Source organism: Megachile rotundata, chromosome 15 (genome assembly GCF_050947335.1).
Source record: "Megachile rotundata isolate GNS110a chromosome 15, iyMegRotu1, whole genome shotgun sequence".
Classification (NCBI taxonomy): domain Eukaryota; kingdom Metazoa; phylum Arthropoda; class Insecta; order Hymenoptera; family Megachilidae; genus Megachile; species Megachile rotundata.
This window is the reverse complement of record NC_134997.1, coordinates 11,865,414-11,888,208: the sequence shown is the minus strand read 5'-3', so window position 1 is coordinate 11,888,208 and position 22,795 is coordinate 11,865,414. Positions and strand designations below refer to the sequence as shown.

Sequence of the window (22,795 nt, the reverse complement as noted above, 5' to 3'; positions counted from 1 at the left end):
GTGCATTATGCGTGCGTCACGGTGCATTGTGGGTGCGTCGCGAGTGCGTCATGGTGCATTATGGGTGCGTCACGGTGCATTATGCGTGCGTCACGAGTGCGTCGTGGTGCATTATGGGCGCGTCACGAGTATGTCATAATACACCATGGGTGCGTCACGAGTGTGTCACGGTGCATTATGGGCGCGTCACGAGTGCGTCATAATACACCATGGGTGCGTCACGAGCGCGTCATTGTGCATCATGGGTGCGTCACGAGTGCGTCGTAGCACATCATAGGTGCATTATGCGTGCGTCACGGTGCATTATGGGTGCGTCATCACCTAATCTCAACCTATAATCTCCGCATTACTCCCAAAATTAATTCCCGCAAGTTCAAGAAACCTTTCGAAAGGATTTATTACGAGATCGAGGATAACGAGACAATTCCGAGGACACGCACGATCACGGAATCGTGATGCAAATACGGGTTTCGTGAAACTTGCAGGGCTGGGCAGACACTGGTCGGGCCTATAAAAATCCAGACGGAACGAGCCAGTCGGTTGCTCGATTTTTGGGCGTGCACGGGGGGACAGGAATACACGCGTGACACGCACACGCTCCCCCGGGGATATACATGCAATACGTGTACACGTGTGGACACACGTACACGAAGGAAGGAAAGCGACGCTCTCTAAGCTGCATCCGGCAGAGCGGCTGTTTTTTGTGCATCGCGTCGCATCCTTAAGTTCGCCACTTGTCTCGCGAGCGTAGGCTTGCCTTTGCATCGTCTCTTCGTGACTATCGTGAGCTACGGGCTGGCATGCAAATGAAAATCAGAAATTTCCTCGGCCGGTGATAGATCACGAGTCACGAGTCCTCTTCTGAGGCCAGATATCTCTACAGGGGTTTTCAGAAAATCGTAATTGGGAATTTTGTGGGTCCCGATGAAATGGTTGGATCATCTTCTATCATAATTATGAATGAGGTGAACATATATTGGGTGATCAATATCTAATTGATTTGGGAGGACTTTGGGGATTTGGGAAGTTGAGAAGAATTTGGGAAAATAGGGAGCTTGAGGTGTAGATCATTGAGAATATGGAACTTTGGAAATTTGGGAACTGAGAGAGTTGAGATGTGGATTATTGGGAATTTGAGAGCTTGGAAATTTGGGAATATGGGGAGTTTCAGGTGTAGATCCTTGAGAATATGGAACCTTGGAAATTTAGGAATTGAGAGAGTTGAGATGTGGATTATTGGGAATTTGAGAGCTTGGAAATTTGGGAATATGGGGAGTTTGAGGTGTAGATCCTTGAGAATATGGAACCTTGGAAATTTGGGAACTGAGAGAGTTGAGATGTGGATTATTAGAAATTTGGAAGCTTGGAAATTTGAGAACATGGAACCTTGCATATTTAGTAGTTTGAGACATGGACCTTTGAGAATTTGGGACTCTAAAATTTTTTAATCCTGTATCCTTGAATCTCCACAACCTTGCCACTCATCTGTCCTTAAACCTGCACCCTTGCAACCATCTTAAGCATCCTAAACCCCCACATACATTTACCTGCCTCCACAAAATAATACATCAAAGTATCACATCTGAATTCCTCAAATCTAAACAGACATCTAACTATAGTTTTGTTATTGTCCCAACTTAAATTCAACACAATATTTTATTCAGATGTTCGTTCCATTGATATCGTTCGGAATGGTAGATAAGATTCCAGGATGTGACACCTGGATCACAATATCTACGGCCCTGATCGTGTGGGTTTAGTAAAGCGTGGGCGTATCATGCTTCTCCGGCTGCATTTGTAACGCCAAGTGCCTGCATGGAAAATATACTCATAGGTGCATCTACAGGCTGATTCATATTAAGCTCTGATGTGTCCATTAATCCTGTGTTTCGCCTTCAACGAGATAGAGATAAAGCGAGCTATTATCTCTAATATTCACTGCTAACGCATTTGTTACTTTAAATGACTTTACGGGGAATGTGACTGTACGTTCGCCTACTTGTTGATTCATATATTTGTTTTCGTGTGTTTTTGTGGTCGAATTTGGGTATTTGGGGAATTTGGGGATATTGGAGAATTTGGAAAATTTGAGGATTTTTGGTAATTTAAGGATTCTGGGGATTTTAGGAATTTTGAGGATTTTGGGAGATTTGGGGACTTTGGAGAATTCGGGATTTTGAGAGATTTGGGGATTTTTGGTAATTTAGGGACTTTGGAGAATTTGGAAATTTAGGGTTTTTGGGTAATTTAAGGATTTTAGGAATTTTGGGGACTTTGGAGAATTTGGGAGATTTGGGGACTTTGGAGAATTTGGGATTTTGAGAGATTTGGGGATTTTTGGTAATTTAGGGATTTTGGAGAATTTGGAAATTTGGGGTTTTTGGGTAATTTAAGGATTTTAGGAATTGTGGGGACTTTGGAGAATTTGGGAATTTTGGGAGATTTGGGGACTTTGGAGAATTTGGGATTTTGAGAGATTTGGGGATTTTGGGTAATTTAGGGATTTTGGAGAATTTGGAAATTTGGGGTTTTTGGGTAATTTAAGGATTTTAGGAATTTTGGGGACTGGAGAATTTGGGGATTTTGGGAGATTTGGGGACTTTGGGATTTTGAGAGATTTGGGGATTTTGGGGTGTTTGGGAATTTTGGGTATTTTAGAGATTTTAGAGAATTTGAGAAATTTGGGGATTTTGTGTAATTTAAGGATTTTAGAAATTTTGGGGAATTTAAAGAATTTAGGGATTTTGGAAATTTTGATGAATTTGGGAATTTTGGGAAATTTTTGAGAATTTGGATATTTTGGCTAATTTATGGATTTTGGAGCTTTAGGGGAATTTTGAGACTTTAAAGAATTTGTGAATTTTTGTAGATTTGAAGATTTTGGAGAATTTAAGGAATTTGAGGATTTTGGGGAATTTAAGAACTTGGGAATTTAGTACCATAAAATTTGGAATACAATTCTAAACCTCAAATTAAACTTTACTATTCAGTAACTCTCAACAATTTCCTCCAGTAGTTGTCCACTAATTACCTACAGTGAATTTATGCATTCAGTCAGCTAATTGCCAGCCCCCAGTAAACCTTGCTATCAAACAAGAGAATGTTATTGCATATTCAGTATGCACACGGTGCATGAACGTGTCAATGTTTGGAAGCCTTAGTATGAATATTTGCTTAGCAAGGAGCAAGGTTTACCTTCTATCAGCAAGGGGTTACTTGAACCCCATTATAAGGCGCGTGTATTAAGTTACTTAGGGATGCTTCGGTTTGTCTCGTCTGACAGGCTGGTTATCGATAATTATCCAGTTCCCAGGGGTCAGATTCTTAACTTTCAATTCATTCCGTTGGTAAAAATGTTCTTCGTTTTTTTCCTTTGGGGAGGATTTCAAACGATTAGTGATAATTATCCAATTCCCAGGGGTCAGATCATTAATTTATCAATTTATTCCGATGGTAAAAATGTGCTTATGTTTTTTTGAGAGAGGGTTGCATATGGTTATGGATAATTATTTAGCTCCCAGGGGTCAGATTCTTAATTTCTGAATTCGGGAAATTTGGGGGTTTTGGGTAATTTAAGGATTTTAGGGATTTTAGAAATTTTGGAGAATTTGGGATTTTGGGAGATTTGGGGACTTTGGAGAATTTGGGATTTTAGGAGATTTGGGGACTTTGGCGAATTTGGGGATCTTGGGGTGTTTGGGGATTTTGGAGAATTTGGGAAATTTGCGGATTTTAGGAATTTTGAGGAATTTAAAGAATTTAGGGATTTTGAGAACTTTGAAGAATTTGGGGATTTTTGAGAATTTGGATATTTTGGGTAATTTAGGGATTTTGGAGCTTTGAGGGAATTTGGGACTTTAAAAACGTGCTTACGTTTTTTTGAAGGAGGATTGCATATGGTTATCAATAATTATCCAATTCCCAGGGGTCAAATTATTAACATATGAATTTATTTCGAAGGTAAAAGTGTGCTTCATGTTTTGAGGGAGGATAGGAAAATGATTGTAATTAAAAGTGATTGCGTATTTCCATGTTTCATTCATGCACGAAGAATTCCATCGATAGTATGCACGATGCGTCGATGCTCCTCCAACGACGCCATTGAACTTGATTTCCCGACACCAGGTAGCCGTGGATGGCACGTGCAGAAACTCCAAACGAGCACGTCGTTGCCCTCGACGGTGTCTCACGTCGATCCTAAGTCCTGCGAATTTTCTTGCAAATTTCCATCGTCTGCAACTCGACTCGAATACACTTCTCTTAGCAAAATCCACTTGTTCAGAATTTTCACTTCAATTTCTTTTGACAAAATTTCACGTGGAGAGTAACACCCCTTCAATTATTTTAGGTTTGTTAAATTTTAGTTTTTATCCCTTGTCTTATATCGTGACGCACATGACGCACATGACTGAGAAATTTCGACAAATTTGACGAATTTTAAATTTCAAGTTTAATTTATATTATGATCCATGCAATCAATAATTGACACATGCATAACAATTATAATATTTCAAAATTCTTGGTCTGTTTTAATTACTATTATTAATGTGCTATATCTTGCTGATGGAATCATAGTTAAGGGATGAAGGAGTTTATGAACTGCACATTTAAAAATTTGCAAATTGTTTCAAGTTTGAAATTGTTTATCACATTGAATTTATTGCATCAACTCTATTACAGTCATTTTCTAAATTTTTCAGTAAAAATGTCTTCTTGAACTTCCAAGTAGTGAAAGCAACAAAGTAGTGAAAGATAAGAAATCCTCCCAATTTTCCCAATAAAGAAATTTGTTATCTCTGTTCAAGAAGATGGAAGGTACAGAGTACAAGATTAATATAATGAAGGTGCAGGCATTGCAATCCCCAGTTGCAAAACAATCCGTTTCATAATCAAGCAGTGAAAGCATTTTGCACGCGAATTTGTTTACAAATCGGGTACAATAGAGTGCTATTAATTGCGTGGAAAGTTTGTTCTTTGAAACTTCGTTGCTTGTATTGTTTTGTGGTCACCTCTCGCATGTTCATTATTTTACGTAATCAAGTTTCTATATTGAAATCTTATACTTGGATTATAGCAAGCGTCTGTAGAATTATACTACAGTTCGATGCAGAAATCATTTTTCATTTATAAATCATAAAATTTTTGACTGCAAGGTACTTTCATTAAATAGATAGATAATGTAGATACATAGTAAGCAAAAGTATAAAATAACAACTGCAATTTCCAGCGTAAAATGAGTTAGTATAACTGTGAAGTTTATCAGGTTTATAGCTTAATCTGAGAAGAAAGAAAAATACGGTATCTACACGTAAAATGGGTTAAATGAATAATGAAGTTTGTAGTCGGGTTTAAAGTTTAAAGAGAAAAATCAAGAAAAATATACGATGGTAATATTATAGTTATCTGAACGTAATCGTATATATCACATCCTTTTCCACGCCTCTGATGTGCAGGCACGAGTACATTATTCAGAGGATGTTTACGTGCTTTACGATACTCTCTGACACGTATCTGCTTCGGTTTTTTAACACCAATCGCCCACGTGTTGAATCACACCCGATATCGTTTCCGCACGAAATTCTACATTCGCTTTCCATCTTTAATTCCATGAATTATTGGATTTTTTTAAGAAATTTGGGGCTTGGAGGTTTCAAGGTATAGAAATTTAGGGATTTGCAGATTTGAATATTTGGGACAGTTGGAAGGGTTGGAAATTTAAGAAGAGGGAGATTTGGGAAGTGACTCCTAAGGATTTTGGGACCTTAGGGAGTTAGGAAATTTAGGAAAGGGACCTTAGGAAATTTAGGAAGTTAGAGATGTGGACGTTGAAAAATTTGGGTGGATTAAGGGTTTATGTGCATGGGAGTCTGAGGTCATAGGAAATTTAGGAAGTTAGAGATGTGGACGTTGAAAAATTTGGGTGGATTAAGGGTTTATGTGCATGGGAGTTTGAGGTCATAGGAAATTTAGGAAGTTAGAGATGTGGACGTTGAAAAATTTGGGTGGATTAAGGGTTTATGTGCATGGAAGTCTGAGGTCATAGGAAATTTAGGAAGTTAGAGTTGTGGACGTTGAAAAATTTGGGTGGATTAAGGGTTTATGTGCATGGGAGTCTGAGGTCATAGGAAATTTAGGAAGTTAGAGATGTGGACGTTGAAAAATTTGGGTGGGTTGGATATTAAAGTATTTGGTAGTCTGAGGTCATAGGAAACATTCAGATGTAGGGTTGTGGACGTTGAAAAATTTGGGTGGGTTGGATATTCAAGTACATAAGAGTCTAAGGTCATAGGCGACTTTGAGATGTAGGGATGTGAACATTAAAAAATTTTGATGGATTGCAAATGTAAGTACATAGGAGTCTGAGGTCATAGGAAGCTTTAAAATGTTGGGTTGTCGACATTAAAAAATTTGCATGGCTTGGATATTCAAGTATATAGGAGTTTGAGGTCATAGGAAGCTTTAAAATGTTGGGTTGTAGACATTAAAAAATTTTGATGGGTCAGAAATGTAAGTACATAGGAGTCTGAGGTCATAGGCGACTTTGAGATGTAGGGATGTGAACATTAAAAAATTTTGATGGATTGCAAATGTAAGTACATAGGTGTCTGAGGTCATAGGAAGCTTTAAAATGTTGGGTTGTCGACATTAAAAAATTTGCATGGCTTGGATATTCAAGTATATAGGAGTTTGAGGTCATAGGAAGCTTTAAAATGTTGGGTTGTAGACATTAAAAAATTTTGATGGGTCAGAAATATTAAGTACATAGGAGTCTGAGGTCATAGGCGACTTTGAGATGTAGAGATGTGAACATTAAAAAATTTTAATGGATTGGAAATGTAAGTACATAGGAGTCTGAGGTCATAGGAAGCTTTAAAATGTTGGGTTGTGGACATTGAAAAATTTGAATCGGTTAAAAATACAAGTACTATGACCTGACTACATAGGAGTCTGAAGTTTCAGGACGTTTAAGGATTCAGGAATTTTGTAGCTCACAAATATGATCATATGTAAACTTGAGAACATAGAAATGTATAAATGTAGGTAACTCCAATTATGATCATAGAACACTAACTTCCTTGTCCATCACCAGCAGTGAGAGTTCACCTCTCAATACGCCATATAATAGAATCCCGTAACCATTACCCAATCAAACCTTGTCCCATCTAACCCTCTAAGCCTTCTCTTGGATCTACCAAGCGATTCCGCATCGATCAGCATTCAGTACAAAACAGTTAGACCGAATCGGAGACGGGTGGCAGGTAAACTGGTAGAAAAAGCAGTGGTGTCCAGATCGGGCAGGGTCGAGCAAGCGACCCACGCTTCTTAAGTCCACAATTGACTTGGCGTGTGCATCCAATATGGCTGATAAAACCGGATCTCAAAGCGCACGAGGGGGTTAGGCTGACTGCTGCCATGTACGCGGCTACGCCGATGCCTAATGTCGTTACTCGTTACGATTCCCTTATATGTAACACGCCGGATTGAGATAAAGGTTCGTTTACACTCGTGGTCAGCTTAATGAGGGAAAAATCGTCTCGTGTCAGGGGTCATCTAATCTTTTTGTTCAGTTTTGGACCTGATCTTTAAATAATTTAACGATTCAGGGTTCACCGGTCTTTATCTTTGTGGGTGCTCGGGCACAGAAAGGTATGACTAAGGCTGAGAATATGTAGAGCAACCTCGTTATACAACGTGCGTTACTTTTAACGGCCGTTGTTATTTCTGCAATTCTTTATCGCGAAAGTGTCACGTCTTTCCGCGTGCTTTTCTCGCCGGCGCAAACTTTGCGTGACGCTATTCAAAATATGCGACGAACTCGACAGGTATTGCATCAACTCAGAGTTCAAATTTCAGTTGAACTTTGCAATTTTGTCAGCCTAAATTCAGTCTACGAGGTAGTGAAACGCAAGTTGGAAATAGAGCGTGTCACTTCGCCGTGGGGCATCGGTGACCCACGATACACCGCCTCCCAAACGTTCCATTGTCGGCTGCAAACTGGAAAATTGTGTTCTGGTTGATTCGGTTGAGTTACGAGCCATTCTTCTCGAAGGAAAACGCTAATAAAGTTTCTCGAGACGTTTTCAAGCGTTGGCTTATTAAAACGCGTAGTCGCAGCAACACGCGCGCGGACAAAAGTGTCTCGACGCTGACGATTTACGAGTTCATTCACACTCTCGTCGCCGCGCATTAGGCACGGCAACGCATCGTACACCGCCGCTCATACGCGCCTACAGATACAATAGAGGAGATCTCGTTGAACAATCAAAGTTCAATCTCGCGGTGCAACGATAAGCTCTACAAAGGCACAATGAGGTTTATCTGTCGTGTCTCCGTATCATTAACCCACGGACAGTCCCTCGTTTCGAGCGTTTCTACGAGACTATTTATAAACCTACCCCCGACCGTTCGTGCTCATCTACGATCAGCCTTTGAGTTTGGTCCGAATATTCCGTGTGGAAAGTATCGAACAATCTAAACATCCTTTTTCGTGGAAAAATAGGTCAAAGATGGGCTACGTGAAACATCGTGTGGGTCATCGATGATGCATGTAGCACTACAGCTATTTTCCTCTAAGTATGAAATTTATTTTTTATTTTTGGAAATAGGCAAATAGCTTCTATGAGTTATTATTCGCAGTGTTGGCATTATGGGCGTGGGTCACGGATGACCCACGATGTACAATCATTATTTTTCAGTTTCGATTGTTAGAAGTAAGCAAATCATAATATCGATGCCGTAGTAATTTACAGTGAAGGCGTGGGTCATCGGTGACCCACGGAGTACAACCATCATTTTTCACTTTCTGTGGTTAGAAGCAAGCAAATCATAATCTTGATGTGTAATAATTTGAAGTGAAAGGGCTACATAGCGTGGGTCATCGTGACCCACGGAGTGCATCCATTATTTTTCGCTTTCTATGGTTAGAAGCAAGCAGATCATAATCTTGATGCGTAATAACTCGCAGTGAAAAGATTATATCGCGTGGGTCACCGTGACCCACGGAGTACAACCAGCATTTTTCGCTTATTCTTGTTGGAAACAGGCAAATAAAAATCTCGATGCGTAATAATTTGCAGCGAAAGTATTATACAGCGTGGGTCATCGATGACCCACGGAGTATGATCATACTTCTTCACTTATCATTCTTGGAAATAGGCAAATTATTGTCACGGTGCATAACTCCTACTGAAAGCACTGTATAGCGTGGGTCATCGTGACCCACGGAGTAAACCAGCGAATTCCAGCTCCTTAAAATTAGAAATAATCCTCCTCGAAATAAGCGAATCTGAAAGTCGAAATAACTAGCGCCGAAGAGAACGCACAGCGTGGGTCACCATGACCCACGGAATAAACCAGCGAATTCCACCTCCTTAAAATTAGAAATAATCCTTCTCGAAATAAGTGAATCTGAAAGTCGACATAACTAGCGCCAAAGAGAGCGCACAGCGTGGGTCACCATGACCCACGGAGTAAACCAGCGAATTCCAGCTCCTTAAAATTAGAAATAATCCTCCTCGAAATAAGCGAATCTGAAAGTCGACATAACTAGCGCCAAAGAGAGCGCACAGCGTGGGTCACCAACTTTCTGCTTTCAATTTCAATTAACCTTTTCTTAAGGTATACGACACAAGATATTTAATTAACTGTGATGGAGTAGCCCGATCACAAACGACTGTATTAAGTGTGGTAGGTTCCAGCAGTCATTTATCGAGATTCCTTTGTATACCAGTGTATTTGCTGGTCCACTGATTCGATACATCGATAACATCGACAGGTAAGTTCGCCTTCGGGTCGCGATATCGCATGCTTTAAATCATTCGTACGTAATCGTGGGTCCGTAACGCGTCGCGATGCTCGATTTTTGCGGATCGTTTGATTTATTCGCTCCCCGATTGCATTCAATTATCGCGATGCTATACAATTAAGCGGCGCGATGAACGGGTTGAATTATTTCTGACCGTGAGGTTAATCGCCGTCGATTTATCTGTGGCTTTCTGTTCGTATCACAATCACGCGTTCATCTGCTTCCATTTTTCAACCCCCGAAAAAAATGTATCGCTTTCTAAATCACACCTCAGCTGACTCACTGCACTGTACCGTTTCTTTTTACTTAGACGTAATCCAAATAATGCGTCCGGGGGCGCGTTTGATATTTAAAATGCAAATAGACTCGTTCGAATGTTCCACGATATGTCGAAGGGAATAAGCAGCTTACGAACGCTTCCTACGCGTTCTGCTACGCTGAATCCTGATAATTAACAGCACCGTGATAAGCACACCTGAACAAAGAATTTCTTATTGGAACACAGTGTGACCCAACGCTCTAGATTTCTCTAATAATTGTCGATGTAACGAGCGCGTAAGAATATTGCTCTTTTAACAAATTCCATTGTGAGCACCTACACGATTAATTAGACGACAAAGTCCGCCGTGTAACGGGACACGAATCTGCTTTGCTTAGGCTCACTTTCCGCTTGACGGATTTTAACGGGGACCTCCCAGGGTCGCGAGAAACGAGATATCCCCGCTTTGGCGCGATTTCATGGCCATTTTTGAAACCTACCCTCGGTGGCCTTACTGCCGTAATTGTTCTCGTTTTACGCTTGCAGGAATTCTTGAAAAATGGCTGTTGAGGTAATATTCTTTTATTTAGGAAGAAGATGGAGAATATTTGGAGATTTGATGATGTGGTAATTTAGGTTTGGAGGGATAGGGAATTGGGGATATAGGAATTAGGGGTTGTGGGAATTGGGGGTGTAAGAATTTGGGGGTTTGCAGTTTTGGGAAAGTGGGAATTTGGGAATTTAGCTATTTGGGGGTTTGCAGATTTGGGGATGTAGGGATTTGGAAATGTAGGAATTTGGGGATTTGGGGATTTGGGGTCTGGGTATTTGAGGACCTGGAAATTTGGGGACCTGGGAATTTGGCGAGCTTGGAATTTGGGAATCTTGGAATTCGGGGACCTTGGAATTTCGGGACCTTGGAATTTGGTGAGCTTGGAATTTGGGGACCTTGGAATTCGGGGACTTTGGAATTCGGGGACTTTGGAATTTGGGGACTTGGGAATTTGGCGAGCTTGGAATTTGGGGACCTTGGAAGTTGGGAACCTTGGAAGTTGGGGACCTTGAAAGTTGGGGACCTGGGAATTTGGCGAGCTTGGAATTTGGGGACCTGGGAATTTGGGGAACTTGGAATTCGGGGACCTTGGAATTTGGCGAGCTTGGAATTTGGAGACCTTAGAACTTGAGGACCTTGGAACTTGGGGACCTTGGAACTTGGGGACCTTGGAACTTGGGGACCTTGGAACTTGGGGACCTTGGAACTTGGGGACCTGGGAACTTGGGGACCTTGGAAACCCAGAAATAGTGTTTATACAAACTTGGACAACATTATTTTCGACCATACAAGTTTATTAACATAAAAATTTGCAAATTTACAACTTCTCATCAACCAACTCACTTCAACCTATACCCCGTCCAAAATTAAGCATCTTAACGCGTATACCTGACCCGTGACAAACCAATCCGTGTTTGGCGCACGTGTCCGAATATGTAATTCCGGGAAGGCGTTCTCGCTGAAAAGCGTGTTCTGCCAAGGAGGCCGGCATCGAGACGGATTGAAACGATTTCGCGGCGGTCGCGAGACTCTTTTGTACCGTTTTCCGCGTCTTTTGTGAACTCGTTGCGCTGCCCCGTTTCAAATCGTTCCGAATGCATTAGCGTGGGCGTTGTCGCGAGTGCGCGTGACGAGTGCGTTATCCGCCGTGAATGTTCTAGTTTGTCACCGCGTGAACATTTTTCTCAATGCCTGTACCTTGTTGTCCAGCTGAACCTTTTGCCGAGAAACCATTTTGTTCCGCGAATAAGGACGTCGTTGTTCGTGCGCGTAGTGTACTTAGGAAGTTCTGTGAAGCGTCTTTCAAATATTCGATGGAGCTTGGGAGTGTAAGAGGGTTTGAAAGGGTGGACCCTTCAGTATTTTTGATGACATGTTTTTTTATTTGGGTGTTTTCAGAATGAAAATTTGGAAATTTGTTGGGGTGCAAATTTATAGAATGTATGGATTTTTTATTGGCTGTGGAAGGAATGTTTTGTGACTCCATTCGTTGTAATTCCATGCGTTGTAATTCCACGCGTTATTAATTCAACGCGTTGTAATTCCACGTGTTGTAATTCCACGCGTTGTAATTCCACGCGTTGTAATTCCATGCGCCGCAATTCCTCGCGCCATATTTCTACGCGTTGCAATTCCACGCACCGTAATTCTAACGCCTCGTAGTTCCACGCGTCATAATTCCACGCGCCGTAATTCCATGCATTGCAATTCCTCGCACTGTACTTTCATGCGTTGTAATTCCATGCGTTGTAGTTCCAACGCATTATTAATTCCACGCGCCGTAATTCCATGCGCCGCAATTCCTCGCACTGTACTTCCATGCGTTGTAATTCCATGCGTCGTAGTTCCAACGCATTATTAATTCCACGCGCCGTAATTCCATGCATTGCAATTCCTCGCACTGTACTTCCATGCGTTGTAATTCCATGCGTCGTAGTTCCAACGCATTATTAATTCCACGCGCCGTAATTCCATGCATTGCAATTCCTCGCACTGTACTTCCATGCGTCGTAGTTCCAACGCATTATTAATTCCACGCGTTGTAGTTCCACGCGTCGTAATTCTATGCACCGTAATTCCTCACGCTGCAATACCACGCGTCGTACTTCCACGCATCATAATTCCCCGCGCTGCAATACCACGCGTCATATCTCCACGCACCGTAATGTCCTACGCTGCAATACCATGCGTCGTAATCCCTTCATAGGAATTGCAATCCAAGCAGCTGTGACAAGGTTGTTTGATTCCTCAAACCAACATAAAAAAATCTATATTAACGTCATGTGAGCCCAGCTTTGTCCCGACGCGGGTTTCTTTTGTATAAAAAAATTAATCTTAGCAAAATTCTTTTCTTTTCATTTAAATAGCTGCGTTGTTTCGCTGTGTATTTATAGTTATGCAATTGTAAGCAGATTCCTAGGTAGAAATCAATAGAAACGCGGATGTCGGTATTCGCAGATATGTAGGTACCAGAAAAACGTTATTTAGTGCCGTGTGGGCCGACATTGCGTTTATCTGGAGATATACGTAGGAAGTGGGCAATAAGAAAAACCGTGATTTGCCAGGTGTTCAAAATTAAAGTTGTTGGAACTTCCACAATATTGAAGTTGTTGGTACGTCGCTGTTTTGCAACGATAACAACTGAAAATCGATAGCGTTTCATCAATTGCTAGTGTCTCGTTTTCCATCTAGTGGATCCGGTGAACGCCTGGGTGCCACCTCAAGTATTAATAGATGGAAATATATGTCACAGCAGCGACCTAGTTGATCTAAAAAAGCTCTGCTATCTATAACAAGAATTAGGGATTCGCCAGACGAATATTCGTGACCAGACTTTTAGCTGTCTCCTTTGTTTGGAGGCAGCCTGCAAGGAACGACGTCACGCTGCGACGTAATTAACGTCGTATTACAGTTCCAGACGTTCCCGGGGATTTTATATCCTCTCGAATTAATCATAATTTTAGTCCTGCAGCGAAGTGTTCGTCATTAACCTTCGTATTTTTTTTCCTTCTGCATTAATTAGCAGAAGAGAGTGCAGAATTTTTGGGAACTTGGCAGTGATGGAATTTGGAGACTTTAGGGACTTGGAAATGATGGTCATTTGGAGAATTTAGGGACTTCGAAATTGTAGGACAATTCAATTTATGGAATTGAGCAATTCAAATTATGGAATTTGTTGTGTATAAAAATTGTGCAGTCTGGAATTTTGAAAATTTTAAAGTGTGTCAATCAAGAAATATGAGGATTTAGAAATGATAGAATTTGAAGACTCAGAAGATTTCCACATTGAATAATTTACAAGCCCATATCATTTACAAATTGGATTTACAAATCTGTTAATTTGCAAGACTTAAAATTTTCAACCTGGGAAATTTGATGAATTAAGTTTTTCACACTTTGAGAACCACTGTCATATCCATGTACGACTAAATAAAGGAATAAGCGGTGAAATAAAAGCTTTACGTAACGCTGGTTTCCTGGCAGCAGAAGTAGCCCGCGCAAGGGTTGTTTCCCGTGTGTAGGATACGGAGAAATCAATCCGAAGCGTGCATGTCCGGGATTTTTCGTGGCTGCAAAGGTTTTCCCTGGAAACCGCAACGGGTCGCACGATTTCCTGCGTTAACGTGCGACGATTCGATGAGCAAAGGTGAGAAGTTCTTCCTCTCTCTGGTCAACAGACGTAGTCTAACGGTTTCAGAGAGGTTCCTTGGGTTTACCGAGACGATGCAATACAATCGACCACTACACCTTTCCTTTCCTCTTTCACATTTTTTATTTCGCCCTTGGTTGCATTTCTACTCTGTAGCTCAAGCTTATTGTTAAGTGACCCACGGAGGAAAATTCATTTTTTAATTGTGTTAAGCTTTTGACTTTGTTTTGGAAGATATTCTGTTTAAAATTATTGCTTTGGGATATTTATATTGTTTATTTGTGTTGTGGGTCAGGGATGACCCACGGAGGAAAATGCATTCTTTAATTGTGTTAAGTTTTTCACTTTGTTTTTGAAGATATACTGTTTTGAAATGTTACTTTGAGATATTTGTATTGTCTATTTGTATCGTGGGTCAGGGATGACCCACGGAGGAAAGTTCATTCTTCATCAATGACTTTGAAGGTTTATTGTTGAGGATATACTGCTTTAATATATTATATTCCTACACTGTTATGTAACTCGTAAATCATTAATTTGTATGAACCAGAGATGACCCACGGAGGAGACTTTATTCTTCATCAATGTCTTTGAAGGTTTATTGTTGAGGATATACTGTTTTAATATATTATATTCCTACACTGTTATGTAACTCGTAAATCATTAATTTGTATGAACCAGAGATGACCCACGGAGGAGACTTTATTCTTCATCAATGTCTTCGAAGGTTTATTGTTAAGGATACATTGTTTTAATATATTATATTCCTACATTGTTATGTAACTCGTAAATCATTAAATTGTATGAACCAGAGATGACCCACGGAGGAAACTTCATTCTTCATCAATGACTTTGAAGGTTTATTATTGAGGATATATTGTCTTAATATATTATATTCCTACACTTTTATGTAACTCGTAAATCATTAATTTGTATGAACCACAAATGACCCACGGAGGAAGCTTCATTCTGCAGCAACATCCCTGAAAGCTTATTAAGGACAAGTCTTAAAATATTATACTGCTACTTTTTTACATATCTAACAGACAATTGAATATTCCTGCATCACTATTGCTATGCTATTTTAATTATATAGATTTTGTATGCTGAGCGATGACCCAAGTATTCCCATTAATTTCCATCGTACAATTTATAATAGTATTAACGATCGAAGTGATCGATGTAGGATCAATTGAACGATCTACCTAAAGGAAAGGCATCGGTAATGAAATGAAACGCAGCTCGTATTCGTTGCTTCCCCTCTTCTGCTCATAAAGCGATCGCTTTTAATAACCCGTTTCGCGTTTCGCTGATAACAAGTTAACCGAACAGGTTTATTCCCTCGTAGGGTGTCCTTCTTTTCCGAGTTTGTTTACCGGTTACGCCATTGCAAGCGCTACCTATGATCGCGTTTATTTCGCCTCCCACGTGCTCGACTCGAAATACCGATCTCTCTGGGAAATCGTGCACGTGCCATGATTCTGCGACAAATCGATTAAATTTGCGGTGCATTATCGTCCTTCGGGAAAAATTCTAGAGCAAACTATCGGTGCAATTATAGAGATAATTATCGATTTAACGCTGATAAGATATGATAGCAGAATTCCAGATAAATTTTTTAAATACTTTAATATTAACGCTTGGACGATTAGTGTCACGTTTTCGAGCGCATGTTGTACTGTTTTTTATTTTGAGTTGTCAGATCACTAATAGGTAATAGAATTTCTATGATCAAATTCACATATTTTCACTGTTATTAAATTTCAAAATTCACTCAGCGAATTTTGTGAATGTAATGATATTCGAATGATGTAATAATTCGAACTGAAATATGAATACAAAGATTATTTGCTGTAATTTAATTGAATCTCGTGGAAGTACGACTTTCGAACGCTTTCATGAAAGGTATAGTTTCATAGAAAGGATTATGTGCAACAATGAAACATGTTCGTGAGCAGGTACGAGGGAAGTGTGTTTATGGGTGATGTTGGCGACACGAGAAGCCGCAAATCTCTTCCGACACCGGCGGAATACTGTTAGCCTATTTCGTATCCGGTAGAAACTCAATAGATTACTCTCAGATTTGCATCGCTTTTATTTCAGCCATTTCCGTCTGCAAACAGTTCACTGATAATTAGATTTAAGCTATTTGAACTTACGTGTCATGTTAATTTATCTCCGTGGGTCATCATTAGTTCTGTGTACACATTCATTACGCATTGTGATCATATTTGTAAACATATGTAACAAGCTTCTTAAAAATATTTTGTGATTAATCTGTATACTGTGTGGGTCACTTATTTTGTATGCGTGGGTCATTGGTTTTTAGTAGTAATTTAATATAATTACATTTATGAAAATAGATATAACAATTGTTTTAAAATAATATTTTATGGTTGACGTGTTTGGTCCACCGTGGGTCATTAATTCTGATCATTAATTCAGCATCTTTTATGATCATATTTGTGCAAATATATGTAACAATCTTCTTAAAATAATATTTTATGGTTAACATGTATGGTCCTCCGTGGGTCACCTGCCTTCTTTGTGTGGGCCATCATTAGTTCTTAGTAATTCAAGGTTTACTATGATCATATTTGTGCAAATATACATAACAGTCTTCTTAAAATAATATTTTATGGTTAACACGTTTGGTCCTCCGTGGGTCATGTCACATTCTATGCGTGGGTCATTAATTCTGATTATTAATTCAGCATCTTTTATGATCATATTTGTGCAAATATACATAACAGTCTTCTTAAAATAATATTTTATGGTTGACATGTATGGTCCTCCGTGGGTCACCTGCCTTCTCTGTGTGGGCCATCATTAGTTCTTATTAATTCAAGGTTTACTATGATCACATTTGTGCAAATATACATAACAATCTTCTTAAAATAATATTTTATGGTTAGCATTCATGGTCCTCCGTGGGTCACTTCTCTTATATGTGTGGGTCATTGCTTCTGAGTAGTAATTCACCATCTGCTATGTTTATATTTACAAAAATATACATAATAGTCTTTTTAAAAATAATATTCTGTGATGAACATGTATGTTCCTCCGTGGGTCACTTATCTTCTATAGGTGGGTCATCAGTGTTCCACGACAAAGTATCATTATTATGAGTTCATGAGTGTATATTCCATGATACTCGTTATCTTATCAACAGTTCCCTTAAAAATTCACTCAAAAATGAATTCTCCTCCGTGGGTCACCGTCTCATATTTACAAAACATACCATACTAATAAAGCAATCTACTAATAGTCTAACAATCCACGACGTGAGCAGCTAGAAAATACATTCCTTTATCAAATAATCCATAAGTTTACACAAATGATAAATCTCTAAACGTAGACAATCTCCAGGAAAATATTTCCCTATGAATAATCCGTAAATTCAAATTGCCATCGTAAAATTTCGACGTAGAATCTTGTAAAGGAGACAGACGTCTGTGGGTGCAATGACAGTGCAGCAGCTGATCCTCGAGAAGTATAGCGAGTTGGCGAGTAGAAGCGTCGATTCGCGTCGAACTCGTTCGTTCGGCGAGACCGGTTCTACTCGTAGCCGAGGTGGAGACAGAAAAGTGCCGCGGCAAAACGAGACCGCACCCCGGTGGCTCCGTGGTGGTATTTCTGTCCCACGTGAACCTTATGCGACCAGAACTGTGTGCACTAGCTAGAAGTCTCCCGCATTGGAGCATCCTCCGCCAGTGTTTACCGTGCTGTCTCGACGTCGACGTGTCTCTCATCGATTTGCACCTCTCGATTTCGACACCCTTTTGTTCCACGCAACTTTCCTATCAATCCTAAGTTTCGTATCAAAGAAACGGTAGGGTCTGTGCATCTTCAATTGGAATTAGGCTTGAAACTGTAGCTTCTTCTTTCAGAGAATTGCTTCTTTCGCTTAGCTGAATTTATAGGAAGTTTCAAATAGATTTTTCATTCCTCATCTAGGATGTTTATGTCTGTGTGTATATGAGAGCTGGACCAAAATTAATTCTGTCTTTTGAAATTACACTTTGTGATAGCAGTACTCTAACAGTGCTCAGTGAGACCAACCAAGACGACAGGATATTTTCTTTGCTGCTAGATCAATTCGGTAAGTGACTCAAACTTTTACAAAGCAACATAATTCTTCATAATCTTCATATGATCCTTCACGCTAAGTCTTCGTAGAACTCCTCGTAGTAAATCTTCGCAGAATTCTTGATACAAATGATCGAAAGCACTCGAGTGATGCAATCAGTTCGCAAACAATCATCGAACAGACGTGGGAGGTCTTCAAGGTAACTGTTCCTTGTTCATCCAGATTTCGTCTTTTTGCAGTGTCCTCGATGAATATTCATACTCAAACTTCATCTTCGATTATAAACAATCGCGCCTTATGTTTCATTCATACAACGATACAATGAAAGATCGTCTGATTTTAATATCTGTTAAGGAAAACGACACGGACATAGCGAGTTACCGGTGAAACGAAACTCGATACAGAAGTAACATGCCGTTGTTGTGCTAATACCGTGTTAACGTGAAACACAATATTCGTACTTTCACAAAAATGTAACTCGATAGAAAAATGAGAATTTCGCGAATCGTGGCGTGAAAAATGGAAAAATTGCGAACGGTGCGCCGGGAGAAAGCGACTTTGACATTCCCTCACGATTGTTTGCAAATCGACGCACTGTCGGTGCTGAACGATGCTGCGTTCCTTCGATTCAAATTGACTATCATGGTTTATAATTCCTTTGACGTTAGGTGCTTTCAAGAGGCTGAGGTCTAAATATTAAGTACTTAGGTTGATATGTTGTTGTGGAAATTAAATTTGGGGTGGATGCATGATTCTAAGTTTGGATAATTTAGGGAGATTTGGACTTAGGAAGATTGGAGCTTAGGAAGATTTGGACTTAGGAAGATTTGAGCTTAGGAAGATTTGAGCTTAGGAAAATTTGGACTTAGGAAGATTCGAGCTTAGGAAAATTTGGACTTAGGAAGATTTGAGCTTAGGAAAATTTGGACTTGGGAAAATTTGGACTTAGGAAGATTTGAGCTTAGGAAAATTTGGACTTAGGAAGATTTGAGCTTAGGAAGATTTGAGCTTAGGAAGATTTGAGCTTAGGAAAATTTGGACTTAGGAAGATTTGAGCTTAGGAAGATTTGAGCTTAGGAAAATTTGGACTTAGGAAGATTTGAGCTTGGGAAGATTTGAGCTTAGGAACATTTGGACTTAGGAAGATTTGAGCTTAGGAAAATTTGGACTTAGGAAGATTTGGACTTAGGAAGATTTGAGCTTAGGAAAATTTGGACTTGGGAAAATTTGGACTTAGGAAGATTTGAGCTTAGGAAGATTTGAGCTTAGGAAGATTTGAGCTTAGGAAAATTTGAGCTTAGGAAAATTTGGACTTAGGAAAATGAACCCTACATAAACGTTCCTAGGGTCCCTAGGATCTTTCATCTCCATCATTAATATAAAATTTTCCAAATTGATATAAATGTTCTTCCAGTAAATTTTTTGTCTAAACTTTCCTTCTCCATCTCCAGGTATTTCTATGGTTTCTAGGTCCCCTACACGAAACTTCCTAGGGTCCCTAGAGCCCTTCATCTCCGTTATTAATGTAAAATTTTCCAAAATTATATGAATTGTCTCCCTGTAAACTTTCCCATCTAGTTTTCTCTTCTATCTCGACGTATTTTTTTTATGGTTTCTATGTCCTCTACAAAAAAGTCCCTAGATTCCCTAAGGTTCCTAAGGTCCATCACCTTTATCATTAATGTAGACTTCCCAAATTGCTATCTTAATAAACCTACAAGGGTCTCGAAAATCTGAAAGAATCTTGAAATATTAAAATATCGTAGCTCATAATTAGAGTTTATAATTAAAGATACGTTCTATTCGCTGGTAGTCCTCGCCATTGCCATGTAGATGGAGTATCGAATAGCCGATGGTGTTGGGTATCGTGAGACACGGTGCACGGGGCGAGGTGTCGTTCAAATTTAATGCCGATCGAGACAGGGTATTAGGTCATTACTAAACGAGCGAGACTTTTCTTCGTTTTTATTTTATTTTTCCCTCCGTGACACGACGACTACTTTCACAGCCGCGCATACATTACATCCGAGCCGAAAGGCTGCGTTGTAAACACTACGTGTTTCGCAATCGACTCCGCGATCGAAGTCTCGACGGCTTGTTAATGCTCTCTGGGGATTTTAAGAATTGCCTCGACCCATTCAGGCTTTTAGGAAACTATTCCCCTTTGAATTTACAGGGACAATTTACTCTAAGTGCTATGGTAATTTAGAAGTTTATTTAGGATTTAAGAAACTGTCGCAATTAGGAAGATTTCTATGTAGAAAAGTTATCTTTTCGAAACTTTTGTGTAGAACAAATTTTTCAAATAATTTATAATGAATTATTTTACAATAATTTGATGTAAGAGTCTCTAGAAGTGTCTTCATCTGTAGAACAAATTTTCAAATAATTCATAACGAATTATTTTACAATAATTTTACGTATAGGTCTCTAGAAGTGTCTTCATCTTTAGAACAAATTTTTAAATAATTCATAATGAATTATTTCACAATAATTTGATGTACAAGTCTCTAGAAGTGTCTTCATCTGTAGAACAAATTTTTAAATAATTCATAACGAATTATTTCACAATAATTTGATGTACAAGTCTCTAGAAGTGTCTTCATCTGTAGAACAAATTTTTAAATAATTCATAACAAATTATTTTACAATAATTTGATGTATAAGTCTCTAGAAGTGTCTTCATCTGTAGAACAAATTTTCAAGTAATTCATAACAAATTATTTCACAATAATTCGATGTACAAGTCTCTAGAAGTGTCTTCGTCTGTAGAACAAATTTTTAAATAATTCATAACAAATTATTTCACAATAATTTGATGTACAAGTCTCTAGAAGTGTCTTCGTCTGTAGAACAAATCTTCAAATAATTCATAACAAATTATTTTACAATAATTTGATGTACAAGTCTCTAGAAGTGTCTTCGTCTGTAGAACAAATTTTCAAATAATTCATAACGAATTATTTCACAATAATTTGATGTACAAGTCTCTAGAAGTGTCTTCATCCGTAGAACAAATTTTCAAGTAATTCATAACGAATTATTTCCCAATAATTTGACGTATAAATCTCCCAGGAATCTCCAGCAATTGAATACGTAGAAGCACAAGATGCAACCGTGAGGCGATAAAAGTCAGCCATAAAACCCATGGATTTCTCAAGAAGCCCCGTTCCCCGAATCGAAAAAGTAACCTATCGTTTATTGGACTCCCGATACGAGGTCGAGGGTTGTCCGAGCAATAAATTCGATATCCGTTGGATCGGCTTATTTCCATTATTAATGATCGACCTTAATTTCGCTTGAAAGCGTTCGGTGCACCGAGGGCCAGTTTCCAAGTAGTGGCCGCATCACGTTAATCGTTCTCCCCGTCTTACGTACGTACGTGCCTAAGAACAATGACGACCAATTGTCGTAATTAGAACGCCGACATTACCGTACGAATCAAACGCAGCTGTCCGCGCGACGGTTTCGCGCCCGTGGAAATTTTCGACAACGGAATTCTTTGCGGCTCGAATATCGTCGAATCGACGAAATCGGTGTTGAAGCCGGAGAACGCGGAGGTGAAACGGTACGTTCACAAAGGACATTCCATTCGTTGGTTGCATTAGAACCTCGATCTCGCGGAGACTTCTTCGATTAAATTTTCATGGGCTTCTTCCTGTATTTTGAGAAAAATGACGAAGTCATGGATGGAAAATGACGAGAAAATGGAGTTAAATTTAAAGCTATACATTGTGGTGGTAGTTAACCTCTTCCTATGATACCGTGACGCACTCATGACGCACACTGCATGTGAACTTTAGCTAAATTGTGATGGTAGGTAATCTCTCTGGGCCTACGATGTCGTGACGCACTCATGACGCACGCTACATATGAACTTTAGCTAAATTGTGATGGTAGGTAATCTCTCTGGTCCTACGATGTCGTGACGCACTCATGACACACACTATATGTGAACTCTAGCTAAAATGTGATGGTAGCTAATCTCTCTGGTCCTACGATGTCGTGACGCACTCATGACGCACGCTAAATATGAACTTTAGCTAAATTGTGATGGTAGGTAATCTCTTTGGTCCTACGATGTCGTGACGCACTCATGACGCACACTACATGTGAACTCTAGCTCATATGTAAGTCTCTTCATTGCAATTCCTAGATGTAACAATCTTCACACCCCAAAAATTTGGTTCTAAACATTCTTTAATCGAATAATACCTAAATTCCTGTAACTCCTAAATTTCCATGTATTTCTATATAGTTCTACATATGTAGATTGCGTCATTCTGAGAGTCTAGCACGGTAATGATTTCTCTTTTGAAAAAGGTTGAAATCGTCGTTGCTTCTTCCAATTAGCCGAGCACTCGATCTTTCCCACAGAGAGATATGCAAAATTCGACATTAGCCGAAGCGTGATCAATCGGCGTGCTTAATTAGCGTCT

General features: G+C 39.5%; 1 protein-coding gene across 3 annotated transcripts in view; it reads left to right on the top strand.

Moving 5' to 3' along the window:
• GEFmeso (Guanine nucleotide exchange factor in mesoderm) overlaps positions 1–22,795 on the top strand; it is a 58,909-nt gene that overhangs the window by 4,548 nt on the left and 31,566 nt on the right. Inside the window, exon 1 of one of the 3 annotated variants that reach the window (XM_076540658.1) lies at positions 18,230–18,368. The exons of the other annotated variants lie outside the window; for them this stretch is intronic. Within the exon in view, the coding sequence (XP_076396773.1) occupies positions 18,245–18,368 (124 nt within the window). The 5' untranslated portion in view covers positions 18,230–18,244. Of the gene's footprint in view, positions 1–18,229; positions 18,369–22,795 lie in introns of those variants that run through there. 3 annotated transcript variants of the gene reach the window in all.